Below are 22,456 nucleotides of genomic sequence, written 5' to 3' on the forward strand. Positions count from 1 at the left end.
TCTGCACATTTAGGCTTTGTTTAAAAAAACAAGTCACTATATGAGGTCATTAAAGTAAACAAACTTGCTTTATTGTTTTTCAAATGTGTTTTAAATGTTTTCATTGTTCACATAAAGTCTGCATATTTACAGCTAAATCAACCACAAGCCAAAGCTATGTCAAACAAGATTTCTCTGGAAGAAAGATATGAGGCCTGCATGGTTCTCAGTGGAGTAGGGGATGCTTTGGCTTACAACCACGGGGACTGGGAGTTTGAGCGGAATGGCAAGGTCATACATGCCGAGGTGAAGAAGAAAGGAGGTATTGCCAAACTGAATGCCAAGCACTTCCCTGTCAGTGATGACACTGTGATGCATCTGGCCACGGCCGAGGCTTTGGTGGAGGCAGGGGAAGGAGCCACTCTCCCTCAGGTGTACCTCACCTTTGTGAGAGAGTACATCAAGAGCATGACAGATATGAATGGGAGAGCCCCTGGTAAGTTGAGCCCTCTCGCATCTCTGACTTTCCAACTCACTCATGTTTGTCATCGACACTCACTCTCTTTTCATTTCAAAGAGTGCAGGATATGTTTCATACCAATGTTGAACCTCATGTGTAAAACTATTTAGAAATTATTTGGATATATATTTTATTATAAATGTGCAAAAGATAATACAGTGCCACACAATATATTATTGCCCTTTCCTGGATTAGTCAAACTGTTCTCTCCGACAGAGGTGGGGCAGGGTCATTTTTAGGGTCATTCTTTAAACTGGGTTAGTTTAAACTAGTTATGGAAATGGAGTTAGTAATATATATGTGTGTATGTGTGATTTAAATAAATGATGGTTTGACAATACTACATCAGAACCCCCACTGATAGGTTCATCTCAGCCTTGCTGCAGTCCAACTAATGGTTGTTCTTCTGTGTTGGCTCGAGAAGGTCTTACCTGCATGTCAATGATGGACACACACAACAGAAGGAACGACCAGGACTGGAAGGTACCATTCAACCGGAAGGGGGGTGGGTGTGGGGCGGCCATGCGAGCCATGTGTATCGGCTTGCGCTTCCCCCACCCCGAGCAGGAGGACCTGTTGATCAACCTAAGCGTGGAGAGCGGCCGTCTGACTCACCATCACCCCACCGGCTACCTGGGTGCCCTGGCCGCAGCCCTGTTCACAGCCTACGCGGTGAGGGGCAGCCCCCCTCTGGAAGCCTGGGGTCATGGGCTCATGGAGGTCCTGGAGAAGGCTAAGCAGTATGTGAAGGACGCAGGCCACTGTGTAGAGGAGAACCTCATGCACTGGTGAGTCCTTCAGCTGGACTCATTACATCCACCTGCAAACACTAACAGTTTGTTATACTAGCCTCTTTGTTTACAGTAAGTTAAAAAGATCAAACAAGAGGTTTGATGATTTCACAGAGTGCACCAGTGTATATTACAGATTACCCCTCCGCCTGAGGCCTCTTCTTCTCTCCTTTAGGAACTACTTTGAGGAGTCCTGGAGGAAGTACCTGGAGGAGCGCAACATTCTGGACGGTAAGAGTCAGCCCCACTTTCCAGATGTGTACGGCATCGAGGAGAGAGAGACGTTCTACAAGTCGTTGAGCTTCCAGGGTACTGGGGGTGCCAGCGGGCATGATGCCCCCATGATCGCCTACGATGCCCTGCTGCGGGCCGGGGAGTCCTGGGTGGAACTGGCCAACCACGGCTTCTTCCATGGTGGTGACAGTGACTCGACGGGTGTCATCGTGGCTGCGTGGTGGGGGGCCCTGTATGCATACACAGGGGTGCCAAAGGTGAACTACGAGAGGTTGGAGTACCGAGCCAGACTGGCAGGAGTGGCAAAGCAGCTTTACGAGCTCAGGGGAAAACCCCTGCTTATGAAGTAAATGGAAATTTTATTTACGTATAAAATTGCATTATGGCGTAAATAATCAAATGCTCTGAACGTTTTAAAAATGACTCAAAACGGTTTGCTAGTCTACCCTTAACAGTCTGAGCAGTTGGCTAGTAATGCTCTACTCTACTACTTATATCAGTTTGTAAACCAAGATTGCTTAATTATATAATTTACTATCATTTCTTTATTTTATTTCCGTATCTCTCTGTCATGCCCTGCCAAGGGACAACGGATGAAAACTAGCTAACCTAGCTAATTCCGGTGCATTTACATTTTTACATGTTTATCAATGTACACTGTCCCTTTTCAAACAAATGCATAATAATAATAACTTCTAGTTGGCCCGTTCAACATTTCTGAATTGATGAAAATAATCAAATGTGATAAATATATTAACACGCATGTACAAGAAATTTGCAATAACTACATTATACTTAGTGCTGTTTGTACTGTTCGACTTGTACACAGTGGTGAAAATCTGCTTTAAATTTTGGGGGGGACAATTATATGAAATGTTCTCAAGAACAACACCAAAGGGACACCAAAATTACTGCTGTAACACAGCCTACATTGTAATATGGTAAATGTATATTATTTATATAATTTCAATTTCCTTAAGTTTACAGTGGGGGGGACCAATCCTATTTTTCCCAGGATGGGGGGGGGTCGTGCTCCCCCGGGATTTCCACCTATGCTTGTACACCACTATTCACGATTTATGATACCTATATGTTGAATGTATGCACCTTCCTGCCAAAGTAAATTCCTTTTCTGCAAACTTTCATGGCGATTAAAACCCCTTTCTGATTATGATTTTGAACAGGATGCATCCATACAAAGTGACACGGGTGTGACTTTTGTTATTGCCAGCAGGTGATGCTGAAAGCACACAAATCAAATGCACAGTCTTTCTGCCTTTGACTTCTTGCGAGGTCTACATTCCATCATGAGGGTTCCGTTTCGCACCACTAATCAGAAACACCTATTTGATCTTAAGTGATTCTTACCAGACTTCCTGTGAAACACGGCTAACAAACTTTGATTGATTGTACACATTTACATTTAGTGATTTAGCAGACACTCTTATCCAGAACGACTTACAGTAAGTACAGGGACATTCCCCCAAGGCAAGTAGGGTGGACACAGCGTCATTTGGCATGGCTGGGAATCGAACTGGCGACCTTCAGATTTGTAGCCCGATTCCCTAACTGCTCAGTCACCTGACTTCCTGACACTACACTCTTCAAATAGAAACATACAAACAGAAGCCAAACCTTAATAGTAGATATTTCATTAAAAACTCAAATAAATACTTTGTGGTGTGTTATGAGTTTGTGAAAAGTGAAAGTGTCAAAAGAAAGGAATTCAAATATGCACCACAACCATAACTTTACCATTGCACAACAAAACAACACGGTGTTCGGTGATGCATGATGTTTACAGATGAAGTGCATTAGACCTACATAGCTGCAGTGCTGTCACAGGTGTATTAGCTGTGTGCTGGAATAAACCTTTGCATCGGTAGAGTAAGGGTTACAGCCACGTCCATAATGTAATATAATGTCCTGGGTGGAACCCAAAGTTCAATGGGTGAAGTGACGTAATAGAGCATTTGACTGTGGACTATCCCGGGCTGTTACCCCACCCGGGGTTTGTTGTTTCTGACTGAGAAGGAAAACTGAACACTAATAACCACCCTCATGATAGAAAAACAAACGACTCAGAGCACCAAGTACATACACACCCAAACATGCACTAACACACTCATGTGCTAACACACCTACAAACCTTTGACTGACCTGACAGGCTGTGTTTAACGCAACATGTCTGAAGATGTCGGTGTACATTCCTGCATCTGTGTGTGTGTTTGACTCCTGCTGCCACTGTAATTGGAACCTGTTCGGTCGGCGGGCCTGTTTAATGACCCGCACTGCCCCCCTCTTCTCCCCAGCCCAGGGAATGCCTGCCTTGTCTGGAAAGAAGATGTCCAGATGGGCATTTAATATCATATAATCCACCTACATTACATCCATGTTGTGTAGGTGTGAGTGACACAATAGTGTCAGTTTTTACAGCCCAGTATGGTTCTAGGTAATGAGAAAGTGACACCATGAGCTGTAGTTATCCATGTTCAGGAGTAAGCATTACACAAAAGCATTTCAGAAGATGAATCACACTGAGGGACTAGTGGTTTTAATTTTGACGCCTCTCAAGAACCTCTTTGACACTCATCCTTCTAAATCAAAGATTACACAGTTTCCCAGGAGTGATGAGACAAGGGTCTTCAGAGAATAAGAGATAGATGAGTAGAACATTCCCCTCAGCAGGTGTTTCTCCTGATCCTCTTATTCAGACAGGCGTCACCTGTGGAAAACATCAGAGGTCCCTCTCCAGCTCAGGACTGGAAACTCGGAACCCTCAGCCGGGCCGCCAGGGAGCGGCAGAGGGTGCAGTACTGCGCTTTGAGGAGCATCCATTCAAAATATTTTCTAGAAAGTTACACAGTCATCCACTGTGCCTATCCCCTCAGATATGTCATAAACACACATACAAACACTGCCAAGGCCGAATATTACGTGACCTGCCTTTGAGCAGAATTCAAGTCTTAGACAAGAGTGAGATGACGAAGAGAGGAGAGGAAAAAAGGAGTAAAAGGAGAGGAGTTATAATTGGAGAGGACCTTGTCCTCCACATGGCTAGGATAGGATGCGCATGTCGTGTATACTGACAGTGCGTTGTTGTCTTTCATTTTTTATTAAAACCAGTTTGCCAAAAGTTTACACTTGTCAACAAACAAATCACTTGAGTGAGATACGTTTCAATGTGCAACATAGTTAAAAGATACCACAGCAGGATACACTGTACACTCCTTATACTGTGGCAAAACCTTTGAGCTAGTGATTTATGTGGCCAATATGACCTCTCCTCTCACCTCTTACTTCCAGATGGAGCGCCTGGGGCCTTCTTCATTCCAGTCCAGACACATACACACACACCACACACACAACTTCACCAACTCTGCCATACAGAAGCAACTACATTACACGTAAAGAAACTACACAGGGGCAGCCATCATCTGTTTTTCATTCATTAGTGAGGTTTAGTGCCTTGTCCTTAACCCCCTCCCACACCTGGTAGGCCTCCCCTCAAAAGACCATGGGCAGAAGGGAGTGGCAGGTCAGGGAAGTGGAACTAAGGCTAGCCACCTCCTCGGGAGAAGTTCAAAGCAAAACCATTTTTGGGGGTTGGCTTCCTGGAGTCAACAAATCATTGCCTGAACTCCCAAATGAACAGAAAAGAAAAAAGAAAAGGTTGGAAAGTCCAATGGATGTTTTGATTGGTGCAATGACTCACACGCATGTATGCCTACTGTTGATTCACCACCTGGTTCAGTTAAGGAATGAGGAAGTCAAGCATGATTAGAGTACAGGTCCCTACACCTGGGAGCCCAGTATGACTCTCCCGAGTTCCAATAAACATTCTTCTTCTGTCACTCGCCGTTTTCAGTGGGGGACCCATTGCAACCGTTCTGATCTTTTTCTACTTTTGTGGTCCCATCCTGTGATCCTTCTGCTCATGTCCTTCCAGTTAGCTCATCGCCCAGGGATGTGTGGACAGCGTTCCACGGTATCACAGTGTTGGTTACCTTCTAAATGATTCACCCTGATGTACCCATTTCAGAAAGCATTGCCTACTATTCCCATGCGTTGCACCTTATAGGACCTGCCTGAATTCAGCACAGATAGGGATTTTGAGGACTGTCGAATAGGTTATGAGAAACAGAAGATGATCCTTGACCAGTGTTTTATTTCACACTGCCGTCCCCACTATGCTGTTGGTTGGCTCCCTAGAGCACTGCCAGTCCATTGGCTGTGTGTGGAACGTAGCTCCTCTCGCCAGACTGCTTTATATGTCCAAATCTGAGATGCATACATACTCCCAGTGCAATTTTGGTCTCCAAAACAAGATTCAAAAGCATTTGCATACAGAAACACAGGTAAGAAAGACACAATAAATGAGAGGGAACTATCTTAAACACAGCTGGTCTCCCCTTAACCCTTGACCAACAGAGAACACATCCAGGACACTGTCTCAGAAATAGCATCCATGACCCAGAGAACACTGACAGCTGCCACCGGATTGGATGTCGGTTTAAGCATGAACGGATAGAGAAATTATACAGTGACATTTTTCATATCCTTCATAAGGCGTTTAACTCTAAGATCAGTATGTAGTGTGGGAAATAAATAATCTGTACTACAGTAAGTACAGGGGGCATTATCTTCTGTATGATCTACGGATGAATCTACAGAGCAGTCAGATATTTTTACTATAACAGTTGAAATACAGGTAGGCCTACTTAAATTACTGTAGTGTCACAGTTAACATAGAGCTAAGGATAACAGAATAGTATGCTATTATGAAGGGGTTGTTTCTGTCACACACCCATACTTACTAGTTAAAGAAAACGCAAAACTTTTTGGAACTGAATGTGTTTTCTGGGTACCCAGAACGTTCCCAGAATGTTGCCGTTGGTGTAAAGGACGTCGCCTTGTAATGTTCCCAGAACAGGGCATAGGGCAACACTAAGTTACAGGACACAGTTGTACCAGTTGTGGAGGATCCACCGTGCCCACTGAGATCTCTAAATGTGTTCTCTACACAGTTTACAATGTTTATCGTCTAAAACAAATAACTTTGAGAGATTGTCCTCCATGAGCCTTGGTGAAGAAATCAAGATATTGTTCATGAGTAATGTTTCAGGGAAAAACTGACACTAAACTTGTGCTAATTCAGATTGATTGATACAGATTTTCTTTATCTGGGTATTGTCACTCTTCAAACTTAATAGCCTATCTGGGTACACCAGTGCTTGTTCAACAAAGATGTCAAAATACAGTGCGAGTGTATTCAGACATTTGCACTTTTATCCAGCTTTGTATGTTGTGTATGATGCAAACCAAGAATCTCAGTTGCCTCCCTCCCCATCTCGCAGACATGCCTAATCATGCTTTGAACCAATTATAATCTACTCCGCTGAGGTGTTGCCTACTTCAAGACGCCGCCGTACACACTAGCCCCCGACCAGCGCCGGTATCCCGGTTCTTCTACACCTCCCTCCTTCAACTTCCTGAATGCAGCAAACAGGAGTGGCTCCTGTCGTGAGTGATCAATTTCTGATCGGAGATAAGAGAAAAGGGTGAGACTTTCTGGTGGCATGATCACGCAGAGAAATAAGGGAAATATTGTCCGAAATATATTATAGGCCGACAATTAATGGACGAGGCGCAGGCATACTGAGATGATATTTGTACAGAGTGAAAAGTCAATCAGAAAACATCACCGCCCCCCCCCCACCCCCCCCCCCCCCTTGTCGGACCTTGGCGTAGTCCAGGGTATAGACCACTTTTCAACCTTCGCCAGAACAACGTCACACAGGTGACGGTTGCTCAAGTCGGTCGCAAAAGACGAACGTCTCCCGGGTATAATACACTTGCTGTTGATCAAGTCATCATATATCTCTGGCCACTGGATTTCAACGCTTGACATTAACTTTTTGAGGCACTTGTCCTTCGGACAAGTAGCCTACATTTACGTTTCATTTGTCCATGCACAAAAGTCACTTGTCCGAAACCTTTAAATACCCTGACATTTTATTTAATTCTAATTCCACTTAGTACGGCTAGTTTATGTACCATATGTACCCTTAGTATAGATAGTCCACTTATTTAAATTTTAGGTTCCTATATGTTTATTATATGAACCTTCCTGCCAAGGTAAATTCCTTGTCTGTGCAAACTTTCATGGCGAATAAATCCCATTTTGATTCTGATTCTGGCCATCTTCAGTGGGCTCGTATCTATCAAAAGCAGTCCTCCCTGACAGTTGTGGTGTACAATGGAGTGAAATGCAACATTGTGAACACTGTGCCAGTGAGCGCCCGAGACTGACTGAGGCGAACGTCAAAACCGGGGGACGAAGGCATGGCTGCCGCCTACTACTATGCAGGCGACACATTCTCACTAAAATGTCAAGACTTTCGTGACCCAAATCAAAATTCTGATGCGACAAATCAATGGGAAATCGCGTTCTCTCTTAAAGGATGTTCTCCTCGACCTCTTTGGAGCAAAATACACCGAGATGAACTTCACCGAAACAGAGGAAAAAAGCTAGCAACTTTAAAATCTGTAAAATAGATGTAATGAGTGGCACTGCACATAATGTTAAGTAACATTTTATTATGTTTGAGGTATAACTTGTCCAATGGGGCAAATTCATTTAGCTTCCACTTGCCCTACAAGAAAAATCCACTTGTCGCGGAAAAGCAGATGAGATGTGTCGAGCCCTGTGAGATGTGTTTGGAAGAACATAAAAGGAACGAGCTCTACAGAAGGTTTACAGAAGATCTACAACTCCAACTATTAGTATACTATCCATTATAACAATAGTAGGAGAAGCCTTTAGTCTTTTAGTATAGAATGAAATACCAGTCTGGGGTTCCTCTTTCAGCTGTTGTTGCAGCCAACTGCACAATATATTGTAGGCATTTCTAAGGCCGATACTAACTAGAACTACTTACTAACCGAGAGTGAGTAAATATCAAACCTTGGCTTTGCTGTATCGACTTCGCTATCCCTCGGTCGATACATTCTAGCCTCAGTTTAATATTTCCCAGCATGACCGAACGGTCTAGGTTAGTAAGTTGTTTATTTAATGGCATTTTTAGCTCTTTTCATTTTGTAAATGAAAATAAACGGTAGGGTAATTGTAGCTAGCTCTCAAAGTCTTCTCACGGTGTGTTTCAGTTTATGCCAAGCAACCAACTAACGCTAGCTACTTTTGATAGAAAGCGGACAACACGGTTCTGCTAAAAAGGGCTTTAATTCCAAGACAAATAACGACTCTTTTAGAAAGTTAACAATTTCTTTGTCGCTGTTGATGTCTTCAGTATCGCAGGGGCGAATATATGTTCCCACTTTTGGGGGGGCTAAGCTCCTAGATATAATCTATTATTTTTCCTGTGACCCAGACACATTAGGGGGGGTTTGGGGGCATGTTAGCCTGACGTTGTCGTACTCATAATTCTAGTCAGAATATGAGTCTGAGAACTCTCCGTTGGGCTTTGACTACGGGGCGTGTTTCAAACGAGCCTGGAAAACAAATGCCTCTTCGCTCAATTGGATAGACCTACAACCAATCAGAGCAACGTAATATGTTGTTTGTTCAAAACAAATTCAACTTAAGCGCTCTTTTGTGACGTGGGTGATTACGTTACTGTTGATCATCTGTCCATCATCGTATAGAGCCCGCCCTGGCAGTTTCATTGGTCCGTCCCAATTTTGGGTTTTCTGTAGTTGTCCCCAATACGAGACCCTCCAGACCCAACTTCCCGAACACATTTTTTTGTGGGCGGGAGAAGTTGGGCTGGCAGCCAGGCTAGGGGCATGTACCCCCAGAAGACGTTTTTTAAAATATCCTTTTAAAATGTCCTCTAGTGGGGTTTAGGAAGAGAAATGAACACATTTAGATTTAAAATATTAAATATTAAAAATAATAAAAAAAAACTTTGGGGGGGGCTCCAGACCCAAAATAGGGCTAGATACGCCCATGCTATCGTCTTGATAGTAAATATGACAGTACTAGTCTAGTCTTCCTCTAGTATCCGTATCAGACCGCAGATGACGTCAGAGGAGGGCAATCCGTATCAGACCGCAGACCGGCGATGAGATCAATACGCGGCTGGCATGACACCCATCAGAACGCTCGTACTGTCGTCGCCATGGCTAGCCTACGTTTATATATCGTTCTTACCTGTATTCGTAAATATTACAATATATTTATGGCTAAGAATAACACACAGTATTACACTGACTGCATTGTCAAAATTTGCTATACTGTAACTCAATAACCACAGACAGTGTGAGTGACAAGTGCCCGATACAACTCAAGAAACTCTGCGCGCGAGTGACCAGGCAGTGTGCAATACAGAAACTGGTTGAATAACATCAGTGTAGCTACGTAGCGGTACGTTCTGCGTCGTAAGAAAGTTAAAGAAAGGCAAGTTAGCTAGTTAGCTATTATAGCTAATACGAAAAAGAAATACTAATATAATTTAGATCTATAATATTTCTGTCACGATTGTATTTGTAATGGCAATTAGCTATAGAATATTCACAAGAATGTTAATGATAAAAACATGGTTAACCACCAACTTAAAAGTTAGTTAGAGCAGCTGCCCGTGCACTCAAACTTACCACGACGTTGCCGGGAGCAACTGTCAATGCTGACACCGTTATCTATGACTGATGGTGTCTGCGACTTCGAAATATGTTGGTGCACATTTATTGCGGAACATGAGTTGTCATTCACAATTTCTCTCGATGCCATTCTCCCGATGGTCATTGTATAATTCGCACTCTGCTGTTAACTTTTAGCTCCGTTAACATCAGCCCAGCGGCCACGCGCACTCCGTCTCCCTCCCTCGTTGAAGAGGGATGCCGACAGGGAAGGATATGAAGACGTCAACAACGGTAGGCCTCAGTCACTATAGGCTACTATATATTTTTTAAAGTCGGCTAGTAACTAAAGTTAACTAGCTATTTTTTGGATTGTCAGCAGTTTCGTGTCTAAGGGAGATACATTTTTTTTAATAGGTAGCTAGCAATAGGTAGCTAGCACTAGCTAGATAAATTGAGGTAAATTGTAGCTCGTGCTAACTTATAAGAACTTATAACACCACTTGTGTAGGACTAGTAATATCTGCTCCAGGTGAAGTAATGTTCCATAGTCCTATATTTTATAATAGTACCACACTCTGACCTATATGTTTAGCAAATTAGCTGTTCCAAGAGACAAGTTTACAAAAGAAACTACTGGTCTGTATGGACAACTTGCAAGGCAAGAGAATAGTTGTAAAGTTTTGTGTGGATGGAGTAAGGATAAGGAATATTTCACTCAAATTGCATATTTTATTTTACAAAATTAGTATATAATATAATGGTAGGGGGAACACTGCACAGTATTTTAAATATTAAATTACTCCACTCTTAAGTATTTTATTTAGTTACAAATTACATTAGATTTTTTATCGGCCCTATCAAATACAAATGACAAAATACTCAAAAGTATTGAAATATGTATTTCAAATACAAGTAATTATAATACTACCCATCTCTGGTCAGTATTGTGTCAGTAATTTCATAATCCTTATTCCCTGAGGTAAAGCAGCAGGAATAATGTGGCAATGTGTAAATAATACTGGGTTAATCATTTTTGGGTAAACTAAATAGAGTATTTATAGAGTATATAAATACAGTATTTATAAAACAGGACGTTTATCCTTGTGTATGGGCTGCTTAAAAAAACTGCAAAATTAAGAGTATACCCACTTCTCCAAGGACCACTACACCACTGGGCCTATTATTCCACCTCATACAGCCTACTGGTTCCGATATTTGTAGACGATAGCACACTAAGAGCTAGAGAGGGTACATTTTCTGGGGAAATTGTGGGGTGTGCTTGCTTCGGTTGCAGATGGGTATGTTTCCAGGCTGTGAATATCAACACCCTATATTTTTGTATGCCCTTCAACTGGTTTCTTACATCCACTCCGTCAACATCAAACCTACTTCCATGTCTATGGCTATCAATAAATCCTCAAATCCATTGCACCATTGTCTTGACTGAACTGTAATGCTAATTAGTTATATTGATGCTATATATTTTTTAGTTTCTCCTCCAGGAACATTGCTTTGTAGGTCCCCATTCACTTAGTGAATGGGGCATGTGAAACCATGGATTGAACAAAGCTGTCAAAGCTGCCTCTTTAGCTGTCTGCTTCTGACTCAAAACCATCTGGGAAGGCAGCTCAACAATCAGCTCAGACAGTCCATCTTCCGGGCCGTTGACCATGCTGGTCAGGAATTTACGTAAATGCAGATGCCCATCGTGTTATTGCATGAGTGAACAACCGCATATCACGTAATTAAGACGGGCCAGCCGTTCGCCTCGTTCCCCCGGGCTATGAAACTGCAGCAGAAAAGGTGTCGACTTGGGTACTCAACTCACTATCATACCAATCAAATGCTATGGAAGATTTTATATATTAGCATTGAGGGACCAGAGGTTTTACAGTTTCAGCCAGACAGAGTTGTGCAGAGATGGCTGTCAGCAGGGGAGAGAGCATGTCATGTTTAAGGTTAAAAGTAAATTGTTTACCTTATAATTTTTTATTTATTTTATAAATGTTTAAACATGTTAACAGAATAATGCAACTTATGAGTCTTTGGTTTTGTTGTAACAATGATAAATTAAAATTTTTGGAGTGGGGGCCAGTAAAAATTGTCTTAGGGCCAGTAAGTTTAAAAAAATGTTAACATTGAGCCCTAAGACAGGTAACATAATTCGTAACAAATTCAGAGTCAATATTATGGAAGACCCACACTGCTTGCACCATTTACATGTATCTGTGAGCCAAAACAATGAAATGAAAAGAAACATTTTAAGAATGTATAAAAAAAATATACACATTCTCTAACCCTCCCTTACTGTAGTCTTCCTCCTCGGGTCATGGAGGATGATGAGGAGCTGCTGCTCCCTCTGTCTGGACCTCTGGTCCTGTACATGCCTTTGTGGCAACCTGTAAGTCTGTCTTGCGGTTAAGAATTTGAAAGGAGGCATCAACGTATCACTAAGAACATCGGCTTATAACAATTGCGAGTAAATGATCTGAAAACACTGACAATCTCTTCTACTCCTCTCTGCCATGAAGGCTGCTTCATCTAAGCCGGTTCTCCAGCTGACACATGCTGGAAAACTGCTTCTGACTGACTTTACAACTCTGGACACACTGGTAACTATTAACTGCACATTCCATGTTCTTCATCCACTATCTATTGTTTGGAGAAGAAGACACTGGGTTAAATCTTCAAGTCAACCTAAATGAAGAGTCTGTCTCCATGTCTTCCCCCAAAACAGCATCCCAAAGTGTAGCTTACCCTGGCTGGGAAAATGACATTGTAGGACCCGACCCTTTCCAGAGGACAGGTAACCTTATATCATCAGTAAACAGAATGGGAAACCCACACTATTTGCTTCTGTACTTATTTGTCTGCCATGGGCAATACAATGCAAAAACAATTGTTCAGAGTGAGTTTGGTCATGTTAAATTCCAGAAAGTAAGGGTGACTGTTTGGTTCTTGTTGTGCAGCCTTTCTTGCCACCTAAGCTTGATGCCGAGAACGAGGAGTCCCTGAGTGAGGAGGAACCTGAGGGGTTTTACAAGGAGGGAGTCTATGAGAAGGACCTACCCCTGGTAGATCTGTAGAACGCCTCCAATTGTCATTGCACCAGGCACTCTGCTGGGCGACTGCAGGTAACTCAGTAATCTCTGTCTTAAGGACTTATCTGATTCTGTATCAAAAACTAAAAACACACAGTCACCCTACGGTGGTGGTAGTGCGGAAACACACTCGTAATAAGTCAGCCCTGTCAGTAAGTTACTAATTAATTGTTAATGTCAACCTTGGAACAAACGATGTCCTCTAGGTCTATTGGTGTGTTTGGCCTAGCAATGAGGAGGCTGAAGTTCAGTCCCCAACATATTGCATTTATACCAAGGAACTTTTTTCTTTACAGACCCTGGAGGAGGTCTGCCAGATAATCCTGATGGTGATGGACAACCGAACCCAGCTGTGGTGGAGAAAACATCTCAACATTGACCTCCTTCAGGTTTTTCAGCTTTACACTCAGACTGTGTGTCAGAATGAATGATGAGTTTGTTTTGTCCTCCCTAGCTTCTTGGTTGTAGACAGACAAGCCACGTCATGTCCCACCATATAAATGCATGGAAGGAGTTCTTGTACTTTGAGGATGGTCAGGTGCACCACATTTTCCTTGATAAAACATCACATTTGGTTGACAGTCATTGCTGTTGAATGGTCTACCAAACATCTAAATATGTTCTGAATTTTCCAATCACTGGAGGTGGACGTGAAGACCACCTTTGAGGGTTTTGTCGAGGCAGGGATGAGACTAGGTTGGTCATGCTCCAACACAGACTCCACCTTCCCTGACCCTCTTCCTCATTCTCCTCATACCTCTCCTCCTTTACCCCCTTTTGAGGAGGTAAACATCTCCACACTTCCATCTCCTTATACCTCTGCCAATGATCTCACTCGCCACTGAGTGAAAAGCGCTTTGAAATTGACACCAATGTTGCTTTTGTGTTGTAGGATTTTGAAGATGATGTTGAGGAAACGCACAAGTCCCCCTGATGCAGTAAGTACTGTAGGAACACCGGTTGAAAATATTACTGCTACTCTGCTGTGGACATAAACAAATTGTTACTTCAGCACACCTCACTACTGTATATCAAATTGTATTGATACAGGAGTTATTTTGCCTACAAGGGAATCAATGACTTTGAGGGTAAACTGGCTGCCCTTTGCAATGCCTTTGAGGTAAAGAGAAGCAGTATTTGTCATGAGTCATTGCATTTTACTTTGTGTACATACAGGGTATGCTTAGGTCCCTGCTTAGGTCGTTGCCCCCGCGACCCGATCCCCGGACAAGCGGAAGATGACGAGACGAGAGACGAGAGACATACAGGGTACCGATGGTTTTCCCATATTTTCCCAGGATCTGACCAATACCAACCAGTCCCTGAACTTCATCAGCCATGCTGGGCAAATGGTTCTGGGTGGACTGGCTCATTTCAATGACCAGGTAACTACAGAAATCACAATACTGAGAGGGAAAGAGAGGGGTAATGAATGCTACGGCATTTTGTAGTCAATAGGAGGTTTTATGATGTTTCTGTTTTGAGGATGTAAGGGAGTTCCAGCAGTCCTATGATCGCCTGGTCTCTTTCATGAATGAGCCATGAAACAGACAGGCTATAATGGAGGAAATTGACCAATTAGGAGTAGGTGTAGCCAGACATCAGATCAGATAGTCATTCCATAGCAATTAATGAGGCTCTGATAATTCTGTCCATCAGACCACCAGGACAGAGCTGAAGCCAGAGAGTAGAAAACATTTAGCTGAGAATCAAGGTGCAGTCTCTTTCTCTCCCCTTCACATGCTCTACCTGGATAGTGTTAACTGTTAGTTTGTGTCTTTGTAGAATTATACTACTAAATGTTGTTGATGTCTCAATGTGTTTTCAGAGCCAGATGCATTCATGGATGATCGCCATATTTTATTTTTAGGAGCATTTATATGGCTGTACTCAGCATCTGTCTGGAGAAGTCCTGGGGAACCTGGAGATGCAGGTGGAGTACCTTTTTGTCCTCCTTGGACTAACATACCTCAGACTCTACAACCTCCAGAGATAACAAGACCAACAGGCGACTACTATAGGACTAATACCTTTGATCATAGTCTGCATGAATTAAACAAGTTATTCAGAACGTGTTTAATGCCTTCTTGTAGATACTAGTTATCAAAGATAATCAGAACTCAGAAATGATCAGAACTCAGATCACAGAAACAAAAAATAAATTGATAGTGTCCTTAAGTATAAATAGCTCAATTTTATTGTTTTTAATATCATGTTGACAGACACAGTATATTATGGAAATCTCCTGTCAATGCATGTGTTACCCAGAGTTGGCAAGATGTTTTTTTTTTCGGGGGGTTTAATTAAAGTTTTCCCTAAATCATAAGTCATAACATTACAGTCCTTCAAATATACACATAGATTTTGACACACATTTGCCTTGAGACTCACGCATCTCAACCATTCCTCATGGTCTCATACAACATCTTGTATTTCTCACACTGAGAATTAAGGGTTAGCTTGTCTCGCTATATACAATTAATAGGCGAGGTGCATGCATACGGTGGTACGTTTTCTGCCTGGTTTACATTTAGCCTTTTAGCAGACGCTCTTATCCAGAGCGACTTACAGTAAGTACAGTTACATTCCCCTGAGGCAAGTAGTGTGAAGTGCCTTGCCTAAGGACACAACATCATGCCACATGGCTGAGAATCTGAGTGCTGAGTTTTGTGCGTTCCCGTGACAGGAAGTGGTGTCCCAATACTCTTTTGGAGCTAGGGGTAGGGCTAAGACAAAGGGGTATACACACCTTAAACCAAGTAAGATCGGGAGCTTACTTTAAACCTAGTGCTATGTGAATACTGCGCGACCGGCAACAATGGCGGCCAGGTCATCCAGAGTTTGATAAATGTAATATTTTTGTCTTAATTCATTGATAAAAAAAATTATGACAGTCTTGTTTTGTGGTATACACAGTCCTGTACACATATTTGCAACCATTTTCCTAATTGAAACGTTTCTAAAAATCGCTAGTTTGGTACGCTAATGTTACAGTGCTGATTTGCACAAAAGTCCCGCATTTCTCTGACTAGCATGTCTACAGTTTTAATAAACTCCATTAGCAGCGAATTTCGGCAGTGAATAAGACTACTTGCTTTGGAGATATCGATACGTGCTAGATGACGTACCCGTAACCAAGTGGCGTCCCATTTCTTAGGGATATGTAGCCCTTACCCCTCAGTTTCGAGGGCCAAGGGCTAGGGGTAAATTAAGGGCTGGGGTAAGGGGGAGTATTGGGATTCGGCCTTACTCTTAGAGGGATTCCCAACAATGAAGCTCGACAAGCTCCCTCCGAGGGAAAACTCGATGTGTGAGCGAAGGTATTACTCTTCTCAAAGAAGGGAAATCACACAAACAACCAGGGAACAGAACTAAAGGCTTAAGGCCATCTATAAGTAGGGAAGTGCATGGGATCTGGTATTTGTTGCTTGTGTCGAATTTATTATCAGCTACAACTTGATACTGTGGATTTGGACTGTTGTTTTGGTCACAATCCTGTACATATAAGATCTATGCCTGTTCACATTATTACTGGTTGTCAGCAAAAGCGTGAACATGTGCTGTTATCCCTCATTCACAACCCATTATTTATACAAATTGATTCTATTGAGCCCCACGGGATGCAATTAACTACTTTTTGTAAACGAGTAAGTTAATTTATCACACTATCGGCCTTTCTCTCACCCATTTGATTGTGCTATTTTGTACCCTGGAATGTAGGTCAGAATAGGAGAATGGGAGGGAAAGTTGGGTGCCTGTGCTCCTGTGTGTTCTCTCGTTAGACAAAGCAGGAGAACAACGTTGGCATAAATATGCCATGTCTCTAATCGCCCCCACAGAGCCTAGCATGTCTCACCCAGAGACAGGAGGGAGGAAAGCGAGATCAAGAGAAAGCAGAGAGTGGTGTGATGGGATGGGGACGTTGTTAGTAGGCAGAAGGAGATAAACAGGAACTGAAAGTTACAAGCTGGAATCTGGAAGCAAAATTTGGATATGCTCTAAGAGGTTTGTATCATACAGTCAGAAGCTCCCTTCAGCCAGAGCAACCAGGAAAAAAACACATTTGTTTACTGGTAGAGAGAAAGCAGTTCTGTATATATCAGGACTTCCCTCTTTCCTACAACCAAAAACAAAGTGTGTGTGTGACTGTGGCATCGCTCAGGTGGCTAAGCCAGAGCTCCACTGTTCTCCATTACATTTTCTGCTCCAGTTCCACTCCTCTCCCGCAGGGTACAAAGAACCCTGGCAACAAGAGGCAGTCTGGAGAGGGGACTGGATGGTTGCCTCCGTGACACGGCAGTGCTCTGCTCATCCCATTGGCTAGTCAGAGGCCCGACAAAGTGCATTGCGACTCATAGAACAGAGGAAGAACCCAAATCCAAATACCTCGTTTTACACCCTCCACTGGGGCCATCATCCTGATGTGCAGAGACGTGTCTGAAGGGGATTCCCACTGCTTTCCAGCTTATCAACAGGAGCGGATAATGAAGAAGACCAACAGTCTCCCAAATTCCCTCTTCATTCAGTGACCTACTGTCCTTTGTTGACCCAGTAACTCGCGTTCATAAGGTGGAGGGGGTGGGCTTGGTTAATTTTGTGAACTTAACACGCCTCGACTCGAGCCTTTGAACACCTACCTTCCCCACTCTGAATTTCACTCTGTCTTCGAAACTATGGAGAAAGCCAATTTGCTGCATTCTTTGTGGTGGTTGGATCTAGGCCATACCCTCCCTCCTCTTGCCCCAGCCTCAAAGACACACAATGGAACTTGGCAGGGGAGCTACTTGCCTCCAAAAACCACCAGAGGAACAGGCCTTTGATCACAGGGACAGACACAGTGAGAGAGGGAAAGAGGGAGAGAGAGAGAAAGAGGAGCCCCCCCACTCCAATTGGACTGGCTGCACATCAGAAGCCGGGGCTGTCTCTCCAAGTAGCACTTGGCAATTCGGAGATAGACACACCACACAGACACATCACACACACAGACACACACAAGTCAAAAGGGCAGGAAGAACAGGGGATGAGCGAAAAATAAAAAGATGGCATAATTACAAATACAACTGGTTTCTGGATCTGGTTTCTGGGTCTGGTTTCTGGGTCTGAAAAACCAGTGTGTGTGTGTGAAATGGGGATACCTTCATAGCAGATAGGACCTCATTCCGTCACTGCCTCTACAGATGTGGTCCTTCCATCAGCAGGCACTCATGATGTTCAGGGAGAGTGTGGGTGAGGACCCGGGAATGAATACAGGATAGTCCGCTTTGGCTGTGTAACTACTTAGAAGTACAAACTATTAGTTCAACTTGGCATGGGGGAGGTTGGTTTTTCCATGGGTATGTGGATGTTAACCTTGATCTTGTTTGACTGACGTATGCTTCATCTGCTCCTCAACAACATCGTCTTACTCCTGACACCCCTCCCCATACTGTGCCCAAATCCGGTCCTCGAGGACCTCTGTCCTGCATGTTTTAGATGTTTCCCTGCTCCAACACACCTGATTCTAATGAATGGTCATTATAAAAACCCACTTAATTGAAGCAGGTGTGTTGGAGCAGGGAAACATCTAAAACATGCAGGACAGCGGCCCTCGAGGACCGGATTTGGACACCCCTGGATTATTAGAACAACTTGATAACTTCAGAAAACCTGTGAGCCAATTTCCACAACATTTATCTCTATTAATTCCAGGAATCTGTGTGTGTATAATTAGAATGTGTGTAGTTTCCCATGATCAGAGAAAGAACTGGGCACTCTGCAAAGTTAATATCTTGCAGGTGTCCTCTTTATAACCCAACAGAGTGCAGTCCTTCAATTATGACAACTGGCTCAACCATTGTGAATGTAATGACTTCTGTTATGAACTAAATGTTTAGATGTTTGTGGTTATAATACAATTTAAAATAGAACCAATCAAGTACTTTTTGATCAACAGAACATAAGCAATAGTGTATGAAACAACAGACATATGAAGGCTACATAATCATTTGCATGAATGTAGGCTACCACAGCATTGGCAATTTGACTAGAATAGATGTGGAGGTTGAATAAGTACTTCAGAGATGACAGACAATGTGATCTGAGAAATATTGGTACCAAAACCACTGAGAAGAACTGTCATCACCAGCTGCATCACGGGCACTGCTCTATAATTCCAGAAATCTGTGTCTCCAACATCATCGTGGGCACTGTATTCTATCTATAGTTCGAGGAATCTGTCTGTGTGTGTGCCCCTAATTTTATCACAGGCACTATGCACTACCAAGGAATCTATATTTGCGTGTTTCACTGACATTTTGTTAACTTATCACGGGCACTGTGCTCAGTCTAGTTCATACAAATTCACAGAAGCTGATTTCCATTCTGACTGAAGCTGTATATGAAGTGCCACAGTCAAACCCCACGCCCCTTACAACGGCTCATCATCTTCACATCCTCTAAGGGGTTGTTAGCTAACGTAGCTATAAAGAGACCTCCAGGCTCTCATTATGCTTCAGATCCGGAAATGAACCCCAGTAACTCACCGGGGCAGTAATTCATTCAGAGAAAGTCCAGACCCAGGCAGCGTGTGTGTGTGTGTGGGAGAGGGCTGGGGGGGGCCTTGTTTTGCCCTGACCTGGACTAGATCTTCTAATTGAGACTTTATGAGGAGGTCTTGATGTGGGCTGACGTGGCGAGGACCTGGCCCCGTGACTGCATCCTGTCATCCTGCTTCAGAGATCAAAGACCCATGTGAGTGGCTGAGCCGGGGCCCCAGGGTCAAAGCAGAACAGTTCTACCCCTGTCGCCGCCCCTCCCCCAAACCAAACCCATGAACACGCCAGGGTTTGTGGGGTTTATGAGTCAGCAGAAAGACTTGGTTTTTCTTTGTGTACGGCACAGTCAGAGGACTGCTGTGTGCTGCTGAAACATAAGAACATTGATCCAGCGGAGTAATTAGACATGTTGGCTTGCAGGACAAATTACCCATCTACTACCCCCTCCAGACAGAGCTATCCATTACACCAATCGTAGTATCTTGATCATGGATCATGTCAAATGTATTTTATAAAAATGAAAACTAAAATTTGAAAATTTAGGAAATAATTGTTATGTGTATTGTGTACCTGCATTTAAAAACAAAAAGGCTATAAAGTAGTTTTAGCAATCATGACAGAAATTATATTTATGTACATAAATGCAGTACATAAAATACCTACTGTGCAAAGATACATACTGTATACGCACATACATACATAAATACAAACACATGCGCACACATAAACACATCCCTACATACATATTCATTTCCGGCAGGTAAATCAAATTTCAGACAAGGCTATCTGTAACCTCTAGGAGTCCTTCAGTCCTGCATGAGTTGACTGCATGTACCTGTTTTTGACCCCAAATAGTGGCAAAGAGACATTCGGATTCAAGTCATGGTCTTCTTCCTAACATCGTCATTTAACACAGGCCTGAAGATCCACAATGACTCCTGTCTAAGTGTTAAGAGGAATCAGTCACCTGTCCAGAGCAGAATGTATTCCTGCATGTATAACAGCCCGGCATGTCCATGGTTACCCATCCCTGTCTGGGTTAACCTTGAGCTGAGGAAGATTTATAGCAGTCATTTGAAGATGTATGGGGAGTCATTGGGCAGCTGGGAAATATATTAGGGAAAGTGAGAAAGAATGTGACCTCCTTTTCTGTTTATCTCAAGAACAATGGATGTCTCCATTAACCATGGGTTAAAATCCAAACGGTCACACTCTCTATGATTAAGTGTATCTCTATCTCTGGAAATTCTTCCCATGCACTCAACTAAATGATAACGTTTTGTGTCAGTGCAAAAGAGAGAGCCTCTACAGCAGCACTAGGAGTGTGAGCTTTTCACAGTAAAACTCTCCTGATGTGGAGCTGGCTCTGTGTTGAAAGGCTCTCCTTTGCTGTCAGGTGGTCAGTCGTTTTGATCTTGCTATGCAGGTGTTTCAACTTAAAGTATCCATGTGGGCAGGTCATGATGCCAAACTTCAGTTCTGTTTGGGACAGAAAGAGCAACAGGAGGTCATAAGAGACTCAAATGGCAGAATAAGCTGCCGAGCGCTGATGGGGGAGTAACAGCTTGACCTCCTGAAGGTAACTGTGAGCTTGGAGGAAACAGATGGGAAATGGCTCCTGTCACCACGGTAATGTCTAATTCCTCATCATCGTAGTCACATCAGTCACATTCCACAGGGTCTGAACCAGGCGCTGGTAACACGGGAGGATGGCTCGTGTCTCGCCTCGGGGCATGAGATTGGCCCGTGGGGAGTGCTTCCAGCTTATGGGCCAGTCAAATACCAGATTGTGTTGTGGGTGACCGTTGTACTGAGGCACTCAAGGTAACCTTGATGGGGAGGGTTTCTTCATACAGCTATGGGTTTTAACCTGGGGATTGGTACAGTAAATTGATGGACTAACATCATTGGCCTTGAATGAATGTCATGATGGGGTTTACAGTCCTGTAATGTGCTTCATCACTGCAGATCTAGTAATGATGCCGTGACTGGAGTACTTGTGTCAACATCAGTAGTCATAAAGACAATTTACAGAATATTTCTCTCTCAAAGGGAGGGTAGGTTAGCCTGGTCCTAACCAGACCCTCGTACATTTCATTTGTACAGAGGGTCTGGGATAGCCCCATTGACAAGTTTTAACTTCCTTGAAGGCGGGTCCTCTGTTGAAGTTTAAAACTATTGGATCTGCCCAGAGCCACTCTGATCTGCCATAACCAATCGCAAGCGTTCGTCTTAGCCAACTCCTTCACCACTACTGTAACGGAGCTAGCTGCCGTAGCTGGAAAATCAAACTTTTCCCGAACCCCGTGGGGAGGAGGGCTACAACATCATGGCCACCTACAAAACTCAGCAAGGAATGTTAGTGCTCCGGCTTTATCTTATGGATATTCGACAGCATTGCCACAACCGCAGAATAACTTCGCTTGCATCTTTCTCTGCCGCCATTACTGAATGTCAGATTTTCCCAACACTGAACTACTCAAACTTGTGCACGACATTCACGTCATCGTTCTCAGCCACTCCCTCTGTTCGCTGATTGGACCTACACATTTTTTTTTTCTGAAAACCGACTTCAAAGTCAAACTCCCAGACCTAGTACAGAAGCAAAATCCAAATTGAGCGGAAGTACGTAGGAAGGCAGAGCCAGGCTAAGGGTAGGTCATGTTTTTAAGCAATTTTTGGGGGAATTTGATACTT

The 22,456-nt window shown here is 43.2% G+C and overlaps 1 protein-coding gene across 20 annotated transcripts in view; it reads left to right on the forward strand.

Moving 5' to 3' along the window:
* Positions 1 to 22,456, forward strand: part of LOC146234279 (ADP-ribosylhydrolase ARH1-like) — a 34,053-nt gene that overhangs the window by 1,098 nt on the left and 10,499 nt on the right. Inside the window, exons 2-16 of one of the 20 annotated variants that reach the window (XR_014741627.1) lie at positions 133 to 475; positions 924 to 1,287; positions 1,466 to 1,521; positions 10,321 to 10,416; positions 12,439 to 12,526; positions 12,657 to 12,737; positions 12,863 to 12,931; positions 13,095 to 13,259; positions 13,523 to 14,011; positions 14,119 to 14,164; positions 14,403 to 14,611; positions 14,886 to 14,940; positions 15,055 to 15,159; positions 17,066 to 17,231; positions 17,456 to 18,264. Coding sequence is in view for 1 of the 20 variants with exons in the window: in XM_084689072.1 (XP_084545198.1) it covers positions 133 to 475; positions 924 to 1,287; positions 1,466 to 1,874 (1,116 nt within the window). In the remaining 19 variants the exon portion in view is untranslated. Of the gene's footprint in view, positions 1 to 132; positions 476 to 923; positions 1,288 to 1,465; positions 2,699 to 10,320; positions 10,417 to 12,438; positions 12,527 to 12,656; positions 12,738 to 12,862; positions 12,932 to 13,094; positions 13,260 to 13,522; positions 14,012 to 14,118; positions 14,165 to 14,402; positions 14,612 to 14,885; positions 14,941 to 15,054; positions 16,414 to 17,065; positions 18,265 to 22,456 lie in introns of those variants that run through there. The other 19 variants (XR_014741626.1, XR_014741637.1, XR_014741625.1 and 16 more) reach the window with 19 other exon arrangements.

Source organism: Hypomesus nipponensis, chromosome 23 (genome assembly GCF_054491055.1).
Source record: "Hypomesus nipponensis isolate SF chromosome 23, ASM5449105v1, whole genome shotgun sequence".
In the NCBI taxonomy this organism is placed as follows: Eukaryota; Metazoa; Chordata; class Actinopteri; order Osmeriformes; family Osmeridae; genus Hypomesus; species Hypomesus nipponensis.